This window comes from Mustelus asterias, unplaced genomic scaffold (assembly GCF_964213995.1).
Source record: "Mustelus asterias unplaced genomic scaffold, sMusAst1.hap1.1 HAP1_SCAFFOLD_2889, whole genome shotgun sequence".
NCBI lineage: Eukaryota > Metazoa > Chordata > Chondrichthyes > Carcharhiniformes > Triakidae > Mustelus > Mustelus asterias.
Window position 1 is genome coordinate 12,254 of NW_027592834.1, and position 12,747 is coordinate 25,000.

Here is a 12,747-nt window from a genome sequence, read left to right on the forward strand (position 1 = left end):
CACTCTTTCTAGTTTAATAATATCCTTTCTATAATAGGGTGACCAGAACTGTACACAGTATTCCAAGTGTGGCCTTACCAATGTCTTGTACAACTTCAACAAGACGTCCCAACTCCTGTATTCAATGTTCTGACCGATGAAACCAAGCATGCCGAATGCCTTCTTCACACTCTGTCCACCTGTGACTCCACTTTCAAGGAGCTATGAACCTGTACCCCTAGATCTCTTTGTTCTGTCACTCTTCCCAACGCCCTACCATTAACTGAGTAAGTCCTGTCCTGGTTTGATCGATCAAAATGCATCACCTCGCGTTTATCTAAATTAAACTCCATCTGCCATTCGTCAGCCCACTGGCCCAATTGATCAAGATCCCGTTGCAATCCGAGATAACTTTCTTGTAAGAGAACCTCGGACGTGGAGGATCTGTGTTTAAGAATAAGGGGGTAGCCCCTTTAAGATGGAGAAGGGGGAGAAATTATTCAGCCCGCCAGATTTGACCGACCCTCCCCCTTCCTTGCAGATCTACCATTGGCCATCGATCTCAGGGTGGTCTCCAGAACGCCCACCCCTCCGGGACATCCCAGCGCTTCCCCAGCACCATGGCGACAGCAATGGAGACATGCCCACAGGCCAGCAAGAGGTAAGAGACGCATTAAAATCAGTCAATGCGTGCACAGCAAGATCCCACTGACAGCCAATGGGACAAGGGCCCTCGGACAGTGCGGCGCTCCCTCAGCACTGACCCTCCCACAGTGCGGCGCTCCCTCAGCACTGACCCTCCCACAGTGCGGCGCTCCCTCAGCACTGACCCTCCCACAGTGCGGCGCTCCCTCAGCACTGACCCTCCCACAGTGCGGCGCTCCCTCAGCACTGACCCTCCCACAGTGCGGCGCTCCCTCAGCACCGACCCTCCCACAGTGCGGCGCTCCCTCAGCACTGACCCTCCCACAGTGCGGTGCTCCCTCAGCACTGACCCTCCCACAGTGCGGCGCTCCGACAGCACTTACCCTCCCACAGTGCGGCGCTCCCTCGGCACTTACCCTCCCACAGTGCGGCGCTCCCTCAGCACTGACCCTCCCACAGTGCGGCGCTCCGACAGCACTTACCCTCCCACAGTGCGGCGCTCCCTCAGCACTGACCCTCCCACAGTGCGGCGCTCCCTCAGCACCGACCCTCCCACAGTGCGGCGCTCCCTCAGCACTGACCCTCCCACAGTGCGGCGCTCCCTCAGCACCGACCCTCCCACAGTGCGGCGCTCCCTCAGCACTTACCCTCCCACAGTGCGGCGCTCACTCAGCACCGACCCTCCCACAGTGCGGCGCTCCCTCAGCACTTACCCTCCCACAGTGCGGCGCTCACTCAGCACCGACCCTCCCACAGTGCGGCGCTCCCTCAGCACTGACCCTCCCCACAGTGCGGCGCTCCCTCAGCACTGACCCTCCCACAGTGCGGCGCTCCCTCAGCACTGACCCTCCCACAGTGCGGCGCTCCCTCAGCACTGACCCTCCCACAGTGCGGCGCTCCCTCAGCACTGACCCTCCCACAGTGCGGCGCTCCCTCAGCACTGACCCTCCCACAGTGCGGCGCTCCCTCAGCACCGACCCTCCCACAGTGCGGCGCTCCCTCAGCACTGACCCTCCCACAGTGCGCCGCTCCCTAGGCACTGACCCTCCCCACAGTGCGGCGCTCCCTCAGCACTGACCCTCCCCACAGTGCGGCGCTCCCTCAGCACTGACCCTCCCACAGTGCAGCGCTACCTCAGCACTGACCCTCCCACAGTGCGGCGCTCCCTCAGCACTGACCCTCCCACAGTGCGGCACTCCCTCAGCACTGACCCTCCCACAGTGCGGCGCTCCCTCAGCACCGACCCTCCCACAGTGCGGCGCTCCCTCAGCACCGACCCTCCCACAGTGCGGCGCTCCCTCAGCACTGACCCTCCCACAGTGCGGCGCTCCCTCAGCACTGACCCTCCCACAGTGCGGCGCTCCCTCAGCACCTACCCTCCCCACAGTGCGGCGCTCCCTCAGCACTGACACTCCCACAGTGCGGCGCTCCCTCGGCACTGACACTCCCACAGTGCGGCGCTCCCTCAGCACCGACCCTCCCACAGTGCGGCGCTCCCTCAGCACTGACCCTCCCACAGTGCGGCGCTCCCTCAGCACTGACCCTCCCACAGTGCGGCGCTCCCTCGGCACTGACACTCCCACAGTGCGGCGCTCTCTCAGCACTGACCCTCCCCACAGTGCGGCGCTCCCTCAGCACTGACCCTCCCACAGTGCGGCACTCCCTCAGCACTGACCCTCCCACAGTGCGGCGCTCCCTCAGCACTGACCCTCCCCACAGTGCGGCGCTCCCTCAGCACTGACCCTCCCACAGTGCGGCGCACCCTCAACACTGACCCTCCCACAGTGCGGCACTCCCTCAGCACCGGCCCACCAACAGTGTTTGAGGGGTCAGTGTAGAGGGAGCACACCTCTGTATCTAACCCCGTGCTGTACCTGTCCTGGGAGTGTTTGATGGGGACAGTGTAGAGGGAGCTTTACTCTGTATCTAACCCCGTGCTGTACCTGTCCTGGGAGTGTTTGATGGGGACAGTGTAGAGGGAGCTTTACTCTGTATCTAACCCCGTGCTGTACCTGTCCTGGGAGTGTTTGATGGGGGACAGTGTAGAGGGAGCTTTACTCTGTATCTAACCCCGTGCTGTACCTGTCCTGGGAGTGTTTGATGGGGGACAGTGTAGAGGGAGCTTTACTCTGTATCTAACCCCGTGCTGTACCTGTCCTGGGAGTGTTTGATGGGGACAGTGTAGAGGGAGCTTTACTCTGTATCTAACCCCGTGCTGTACCTGTCCTGGGAGTGTTTGATGGGGGACAGTGTAGAGGGAGCTTTACTCTGTATCTAACCCCGTGCTGTACCTGTCCTGGGAGTGTTTGATGGGGACAGTGTAGAGGGAGCTTTACTCTGTATCTAACCCCGTGCTGTACCTGTCCTGGGAGTGTTTGATGGGGGACAGTGTAGAGGGAGCTTTACTCTGTATCGAACCCCGTGCTGTACCTGTCCTGGGAGTGTTTGATGGGGGACAGTGTAGAGGGAGCTTTACTCTGTATCTAACCCCGTGCTGTACCTGTCCTGGGAGTGTTTGTTGGGGACAGTGCAGAGGGGGCTTTACTCTGTATCTAACCCCGTGCTGTACCTGTCCTGGGAGTGTTTGATGGGGACAGTGTAGAGGGGGCTTTACTCTGTATCTAACCCCGTGCTGTCCCTGTCCTGGGAGTGTTTGATGGGGACAGTGTAGAGGGGGCTTTACTCTGTATCTAACCCCGTGCTGTACCTGTCCTGGGAGTGTTTGATGGGGACAGTGTAGAGGGAGCTTTACTCTGTATCTAACCCTGTGCTGTATCTGTCCTGGGAGTGTTTGATGGGGACAGTGTAGAGGAAGCTTTACTCTGTATCTAACCCCGTGCTGTCCCTCTCCTGGGAGTGTTTGATGGCGACAGTGTAGAGGGAGCTTTACTCTGTATCTAACCCCGTGCTGTACCTGTCCTGGGAGTGTTTGATGGGGACAGTGTAGAGGGAGCTTTACTCTGTATCTAACCCCGTGCTGTACCTGTCCTGGGAGTGTTTGATGGGGGACAGTATAGAGGGAGCTTTACTCTGTATCTAACCCCGTGCTGTACCTGTCCTGGGAGTTTTTGATGGGGGACAGTGTAGAGGGAGCATTACTCTGTATCTAACCCCGTGCTGTACCTGTCCTGGGAGTGTTTGATGGGGGACAGTGTAGAGGGAGCTTTACTCTGTATCTAACCCCGTGCTGTACCTGTCCTGGGAGTGTTTGATGGGGACAGTGTAGAGGGAGCTTTACTCTGTATCTAACCCCGTGCTGTACCTGTCCTGGGAGTGTTTGATGGGGACAGTGTAGAGGGAGCATTACTCTGTATCTAACCCCGTGCTGTACCTGTCCTGGGAGTGTTTGATGGGGGGACAGTGTAGAGGGGGCTTTACTCTGTATCTAACCCCGTGCTGTCCCTGTCCTGGGAGTGTTTGATGGGGACAGTGTAGAGGGAGCTTTACTCTGTATCTAACCCCGTGCTGTACCTGTCCTGGGAGTGTTTGATGGGGACAGTGTAGAGGGAGCTTTACTCTGTATCTAACCCCGTGCAGTACCTGTCCTGGGAGTGTTTGATGGGGGACAGTGTAGAGGGAGCTTTACTCTGTATCTAACCCCGTGCTGTACCTGTCCTGGGAGTGTTTGATGGGGACAGTGTAGAGGGAGCTTTACTCTGTATCTAACCCCGTGCTGTACCTGTCCTGGGAGTGTTTGATGGGGGACAGTGTAGAGGGGGCTTTACTCTGTATCTAACCCCGTGCTGTACCTGTCCTGGGAGTGTTTGATGGGGGACAGTGTAGAGGGAGCTTTACTCTGTATCTAACCCCGTGCTGTACCTGTCCTGGGAGTGTTTGTTGGGGACAGTGCAGAGGGAGCTTTACTCTGTATCTAACCCCGTGCTGTATCTGTCCTGGGAGTGTTTGATGGGGGACAGTGTAGAGGGAGCTTTACTCTGTATCTAACCCCGTGCTGTACCTGTCCTGGGAGTGTTTGATGGGGGACAGTGTAGAGGGGGCTTTACTCTGTATCTAACCCCGTGGTGTTCCTGTCCTGGGAGTGTTTGATGGGGGACAGTGTAGAGGGGGCTTTACTCTGTATCTAACCCTGTGCTGTACCTGTCCTGGGAGTGTTTGATGGGGACAGTGTAGAGGGAGCTTTACTCTGTATCTAACCCCGTGCTGTACCTGTCCTGGGAGTGTTTGATGGGGGACAGTGTAGAGGGAGCTTTACTCTGTATCTAACCCCGTGCTGTACCTGTCCTGGGAGTGTTTGATGGGGACAGTGTAGAGGGAGCTTTACTCTGTATCTAACCCCGTGCTGTACCTGTCCTGGGAGTGTTTGATGGGGGGGACAGTGTAGAGGGGGCTCTACTCTGTATCTAACCCCGTGCTGTACCTGTCCTGGGAGTGTTTGATGGGGGACAGTGTAGAGGGAGCTTTACTCTGTATCTAACCCCGTGCTGTACCTGTCCTGGGAGTGTTTGTTGGGGACAGTGCAGAGGGAGCTTTACTCTGTATCTAACCCCGTGCTGTATCTGTCCTGGGAGTGTTTGATGGGGGACAGTGTAGAGGGGGCTTTACTCTGTATCTAACCCTGTGCTGTACCTGTCCTGGGAGTGTTTGATGGGGACAGTGTAGAGGGAGCTTTACTCTGTATCTAACCCCGTGCTGTACCTGTCCTGGGAGTGTTTGATGGGGGACAGTGTAGAGGGAGCTTTACTCTGTATCTAACCCCGTGCTGTACCTGTCCTGGGAGTGTTTGATGGGGACAGTGTAGAGGGAGCTTTACTCTGTATCTAACCCCGTGCTGTACCTGTCCTGGGAGTGTTTGATGGGGGACAGTGTAGAGGGGGCTTTACTCTGTATCTAACCCCGTGCTGTACCTGTCCTGGGAGTGTTTGATGGGGGACAGTGTAGAGGGAGCTTTACTCTGTATCTAACCCCGTGCTGTACCTGTCCTGGGAGTGTTTGTTGGGGACAGTGCAGAGGGAGCTTTACTCTGTATCTAACCCCGTGCTGTATCTGTCCTGGGAGTGTTTGATGGGGGACAGTGTAGAGGGAGCTTTACTCTGTATCTAACCCCGTGCTGTACCTGTCCTGGGAGTGTTTGATGGGGGACAGTGTAGAGGGGGCTTTACTCTGTATCTAACCCCGTGGTGTTCCTGTCCTGGGAGTGTTTGATGGGGGACAGTGTAGAGGGGGCTTTACTCTGTATCTAACCCTGTGCTGTACCTGTCCTGGGAGTGTTTGATGGGGACAGTGTAGAGGGAGCTTTACTCTGTATCTAGCCCCGTGCTGTACCTGTCCTGGGAGTGTTTGATGGGGACTATGTAGAGGAAGCTTTACTCTGTATCTAACCCCGTGCTGTCCCTGTCCTGGGAGTGTTTGATGGGGACAGTGTAGAGGGAGCTTTACTCTGTATCTAACCCCGTGCTGTACCTGTCCTGGGAGTGTTTGATGGGGACAGTGTAGAGGGAGCTTTACTCTGTATCTAACCCCGTGCTGTACCTGTCCTGGGAGTGTTTGATGGGGGGGACAGTGTAGAGGGAGCTTTACTCTGTATCTAACCCCGTGCTGTACCTGTCCTGGGAGTGTTTGATGGGGGACAGTGTAGAGACAGCTTTACTGTGTATCTAACCCCGTGCTGTACCTGTCCTGGGAGTGTTTGATGGGGACAGTGTAGAGGGAGCTTTACTCTGTATCTAACCCCGTGCTGTACCTATCCTGGGAGTGTTTGATGGGGGAACCGTGTACATGGGGCACTGATCTGTATCTATCTCCATTCCCTCAACAGATTTACAAAGTCCCTCGCTCGCTGACCCAGGAGGGGGGCGGAGCGGTTGAGACGTATGACGTCCCCACGGGTTTGCGGAGGAACGTCTCGCCAGGGGACGCCCGGGTGCCCCCGTTGACGGTAGATGTGTACGACTCACCGCGGGAGTCCCCGGGAACAATCTCTACGCAGCCCCTGTCCGAGAGGCTGGCCGGCCTTCGCCTCTCGGTGACGGAGGGCATCTCCCGGCTGATGGAGGCTGTCAGCCGGGGTCTGGGCGGCCGCCATCTTTCCGAGGCCGGCAGCAGCGGGGTGTCAGAGGCGTCCGGGGCCCTGGGGCGCTCCCTGGCCCAGCTGGTGACCGCCTGCCGGGCTTCCCAACCCTGCTGCCCCGCCCTGGAGACCCACCTGCGGGGCTTAGAGGAGGCCCAGGCTCTCCTTGGCGAGCTGGGCCGAAGGCTCGAAGCCTGGCAGCGTAGGCCCGAGGCCGGGGGGGGCGGGGGACGCAGCCTGTCGGGCCTGCAGGACCTGAGCCAGTTCGCTGGCGTGGCCGGGCGTATCTCCCACCACCTGGAGGCCTCCGCCTGCCTGCTGGCACCCGCGGCCCAGGCCCAGGCCCAAGCCCAAGCTAGGCCCCGCGGCCCCCCCGTCCCCGGGGTGTCCCAGCCCACCTTCCGCCGCCCTCTGCCGCCCGTCCCCGAGCCCGGCTGCAAGGCCGGAATCCAGACCAGGCCGCTGCCGCCAACCCCGGCCTACGCGCCCGAGGAAAAGCCTGCCGAGGACGCCAACGTGTACGAGGGCGTAGGGCCCTGTGGAGACGAGCACGAATACGTCCATCTCCAGGTGAGTGATTTCCGCGGAGGCCAAGCTGGGGGGGTCGGTTACTCGGGGCAAGAGGGCGTGGCAGGGTCAAAGGGCAAAGACACTGGCGCGAGGGCCTAAGGTCAGGTGGGAGCACGACAGAAATCCGCGGCGTTCAGAGGCCTCAGAGAAGGAAGACAGCCCTCGTCCCAAGACCAGATTATGCCGCCCAGAGTCATCTTTACTCAGCATCACAGTACAGGAGGCCATTCCGCCAATCAAGGCTGCACCGACCCTCCTTTTTATCTTACCCAAGTCCCATCACCCAACCCCCTGTATCTACCCCACTAATCTGCACATCTTTGGACACTAAGGGACAATTTAGCACGGCCAATCCCCCCTAACCTGCACATCTTTGGACACTAAGGGGCAATTTAGCATGGCCAATCCACCCAACCTGCACATCTCTGGACACTAAGGGGCAATTTAGCACGGCCAATCCACCTAACCTACACATCTTTGGACACTAAGGGGCAATTTAGCACGGCCAATCCACCTAACCTACACATCTTTGGACACTAAGGGGCAATTTAGCACGGCCAATCCACCTAACCTACACATCTTTGGACACTAAGGGACAATTTAGCATGGCCAATCCACCCTAACCTACACATCTTTGGACACTAAGGGGCAATTTAGCATGGCCAATCCACCTAACCTACACATCTTTGGACACTAAGGGACAATTTAGCATGGCCAATCCACCCAACCTGCACATCTTTGGACACTAAGGGGCAATTTAGCATGGCCAATCCACCCTAACCTACACATCTTTGGACACTAAGGGACAATTTAGCATGGCCAATCCACCTAACCTCCACATCTTTGGACACTAAGGGACAATTTAACATGGCCAATCCACCTAACCTACACATCTTTGGACACTAAGGGACAATTTAACATGGCCAATCCACCTAACCTACACATCTTTGGACACTAAGGGACAATTTAGCATGGCCAATCCACCCTAACCTACACATCTTTGGACACTAAGGGACAATTTAGCATGGCCAATCCACCTAACCTGCACATCTTTGGACACTAAGGGACAATTTAGCATGGCCAATCCACCTAACCTACACATCTTTGGACACTAAGGGACAATTTAGCATGGCCAATCCACCCTAACCTACACATCTTTGGACACTAAGGGACAATTTAGCATGGCCAATCCACCCTAACCTACACATCTTTGGACACTAAGGGACAATTTAGCATGGCCAATCCACCTAACCTACACATCTTTGGACACTAAGGGACAATTTAGCATGGCCAATCCACCCAACCTCCACATCTTTGGACACTAAGGACACTAAGGGGTTAGCTCCGAGCCCTCACGAGGTAGGCCGCATTCTGTGGACTGGGTCCTGGGCCTACTGCTCAGGCTTCTGAACTCTTGACCCCTCACACACTTTCTCCTCCATCCCTGGCAGGGGAAGGACAGCGCTGAGGGCAGCCAGACGGAGGCGCTGAGAGCCAAAGAGACGGTGAAGACGGTCGACCAGTCGGTGGAGATGCAGGTGAGCGTGCAACCCCCATGGCGCAAAGGTTGGTGGTGTTGTGATGACTGTTTCTTCTTTGGACACGAAGGGACAATTTAGCACGGCCAATCCCCCTAACCTACACATCTTTGGACACTAAGGGGCAATTTAGCATGGCCAATCCCCCTAACCTACACATCTTTGGACACTAAGGGGCAATTTAGCATGGCCAATCCCCCTAACCTACACATCTTTGGACACTAAGGGACAATTTAGCATGGCCAATCCCCCTAACCTACACATCTTTGGACACTAAGGGACAATTTAGCATGGCCAATCCCCCTAACCTACACATCTTTGGACACTAAGGGACAATTTAGCATGGCCAATCCCCCTAACCTACACATCTTTGGACACTAAGGGACAATTTAGCATGGCCAATCCCCCTAACCTACACATCTTTGGACACTAAGGGGACAATTTAGCATGGCCAATCCACCCTAACCTGTACATCTTTGGACACTAAGGGACAATTTAGCATGGCCAATCCACCCTAACCTGTACATCTTTGGACACTGAGGGGCAATTTAGCATGGCCAATCCACCTAACCTGCACATCTTTGGACACTAAGGGGCAATTTAGCATGGCCAATCCCCCTAACCTACACATCTTTGAACACTAAGGGACAATTTAGCATGGCCAATCCACCCTAACCTGCACATCTTTGGACACTAAGGGACAATTTAGCATGGCCAATCCACCCTAACCTACACATCTTTGAACACTAAGGGACAATTTAGCATGGCCAATCCACCTAACCTGCACATCTTTGGACACTAAGGGACAATTTAGCATGGCCAATCCACCCTAACCTACACATCTTTGAACACTAAGGGACAATTTAGCATGGCCAATCCACCTAACCTGCACATCTTTGGACACTAAGGGACAATTTAGCATGGCCAATCCACCTAACCTACACATCTTTGGACACTAAGGGACAATCTAGCATGGCCAATCCACCCAACCTGTACATCTTTGGACACTGAGGGGCAATTTAGCATGGCCAATCCACCCAACCTGTACATCTTTGGACACTAAGGGACAATTTAGCATGGCCAATCCACCTAACCTGCACATCTTTGGACACTAAGGGGCAATTTAGCATGGCCAATCCACCCAACCTGTACATCTTTGGACACGAAGGGACAATTTAGCATGGCCAATCCACCCTAACCTACACATCTTTGGACACTAAGGGGCAATTTAGCATGGCCAATCCACCAAACCTACACATCTTTGGACACTAAGGGGCAATTTAGCATGGCCAATCCACCTAACCTGCACATCTTTGGACACTAAGGGACAATTTAGCACGGCCAATCCACCCTAACCTACACATCTTTGGACACTAAGGGGCAATTTAGCACGGCCAATCCACCCTAACCTACACATCTTTGGACACTAAGGGGACAATTTAGCATGGCCAATCCACCTAACCTGCACATCTTTGGACACTAAGGGGACAATTTAGCATGGCCAATCCACCCTAACCAGCACATCTTTGGACACTAAGGGGACAATTTAGCACGGCCAATCCACCTAACCTACACATCTTTGGACACTAAGGGACAATTTAGCATGGCCAATCCACCTAACCTGTACATCTTTGGACACGAAGGGACAATTTAGCATGGCCAATCCACCCTAACCAGCACATCTTTGGACACTAAGGGACAATTTAGCATGGCCAATCCACCTAACCTACACATCTTTGGACACTAAGGGACAATTTAGCATGGCCAATCCACCTAACCTGCACATCTTTGGACACTAAGGGACAATTTAGCACGGCCAATCCACCCTAACCAGCACATCTTTGGACACTAAGGGGCAATTTAGCATGGCCAATCCCCCTAACCTACACATCTTTGAACACTAAGGGACAATTTAGCATGGCCAATCCACCCTAACCTACACATCTTTGAACACTAAGGGACAATTTAGCATGGCCAATCCACCCTAACCTGCACATCTTTGGACACTAAGGGACAATTTAGCATGGCCAATCCACCCAACCTGTACATCTTTGGACACTGAGGGGCAATTTAGCATGGCCAATCCACCTAACCTGCACATCTTTGGACACTAAGGGGCAATTTAGCATGGCCAATCCACCTAACCTGCACATCTTTGAACACTAAGGGACAATTTAGCATGGCCAATCCACCTAACCTGCACATCTTTGGACACTAAGGGACAATTTAGCATGGCCAATCCACCCAACCTGTACATCTTTGGACACTGAGGGGCAATTTAGCATGGCCAATCCACCCAACCTGTACATCTTTGGACACTAAGGGACAATTTAGCATGGCCAATCCACCTAACCTGCACATCTTTGGACACTAAGGGGCAATTTAGCATGGCCAATCCACCCAACCTGTACATCTTTGGACACGAAGGGACAATTTAGCATGGCCAATCCACCCTAACCTACACATCTTTGGACACTAAGGGGCAATTTAGCATGGCCAATCCACCAAACCTACACATCTTTGGACACTAAGGGGCAATTTAGCATGGCCAATCCACCTAACCTGCACATCTTTGGACACTAAGGGACAATTTAGCACGGCCAATCCACCCTAACCTACACATCTTTGGACACTAAGGGGCAATTTAGCACGGCCAATCCACCCTAACCTACACATCTTTGGACACTAAGGGGACAATTTAGCATGGCCAATCCACCTAACCTGCACATCTTTGGACACTAAGGGGACAATTTAGCATGGCCAATCCACCCTAACCAGCACATCTTTGGACACTAAGGGGACAATTTAGCACGGCCAATCCACCTAACCTACACATCTTTGGACACTAAGGGACAATTTAGCATGGCCAATCCACCTAACCTGTACATCTTTGGACACGAAGGGACAATTTAGCATGGCCAATCCACCCTAACCAGCACATCTTTGGACACTAAGGGACAATTTAGCATGGCCAATCCACCTAACCTACACATCTTTGGACACTAAGGGACAATTTAGCATGGCCAATCCACCTAACCTGCACATCTTTGGACACTAAGGGACAATTTAGCACGGCCAATCCACCCTAACCAGCACATCTTTGGACACTAAGGGACAATTTAGCATGGCCAATCCACCCTAACCAGCACATCTTTGGACACTAAGGGACAATTTAGCATGGCCAATCCACCTAACCTACACATCTTTGGACACTAAGGGACAATTTAGCATGGCCAATCCACCTAACCTGCACATCTTTGGACACTAAGGGACAATTTAGCATGGCCAATCCACCCTAACCAGCACATCTTTGGACACTAAGGGACAATTTAGCATGGCCAATCCACCTAACCTACACATCTTTGGACACTAAGGGGACAATTTAGCATGGCCAATCCACCCTAACCAGCACATCTTTGGACACTAAGGGACAATTTAGCATGGCCAATCCACCCTAACCAGCACATCTTTGGACACTAAGGGACAATTTAGCATGGCCAATCCACCTAACCTACACATCTTTGGACACTAAGGGACAATTTAGCATGGCCAATCCACCTAACCTGCACATCTTTGGACACTAAGGGACAATTTAGCACGGCCAATCCACCCTAACCAGCACATCTTTGGACACTAAGGGACAATTTAGCATGGCCAATCCACCCTAACCAGCACATCTTTGGACACTAAGGGACAATTTAGCATGGCCAATCCACCTAACCTACACATCTTTGGACACTAAGGGACAATTTAGCATGGCCAATCCACCTAACCTGCACATCTTTGGACACTAAGGGACAATTTAGCATGGCCAATCCACCCTAACCTGCACATCTTTGGACACTAAGGGACAATTTAGCATGGCCAATCCACCTAACCTACACATCTTTGGACACTAAGGGACAATTTAGCATGGCCAATCCACCCTAACCTACACATCTTTGGACACTAAGGGGCAATTTAGCATGGCCAATCCACCTAACCTAC

At 54.0% G+C, this 12,747-nt stretch overlaps 1 protein-coding gene across 1 annotated transcript in view; it reads left to right on the forward strand.

Moving 5' to 3' along the window:
- Positions 1 to 524: 524 nt before the first annotated feature.
- Positions 525 to 12,747, forward strand: part of LOC144490117 (embryonal Fyn-associated substrate-like) — a 16,181-nt gene continuing 3,958 nt past the window's right edge. Inside the window, exons 1-3 of the mRNA XM_078207927.1 lie at positions 525 to 640; positions 6,401 to 7,222; positions 8,674 to 8,760. Of these exons, the coding sequence (XP_078064053.1) occupies positions 620 to 640; positions 6,401 to 7,222; positions 8,674 to 8,760 (930 nt within the window). The 5' untranslated portion in view covers positions 525 to 619. The remainder of the gene's footprint in view (positions 641 to 6,400; positions 7,223 to 8,673; positions 8,761 to 12,747) is intronic.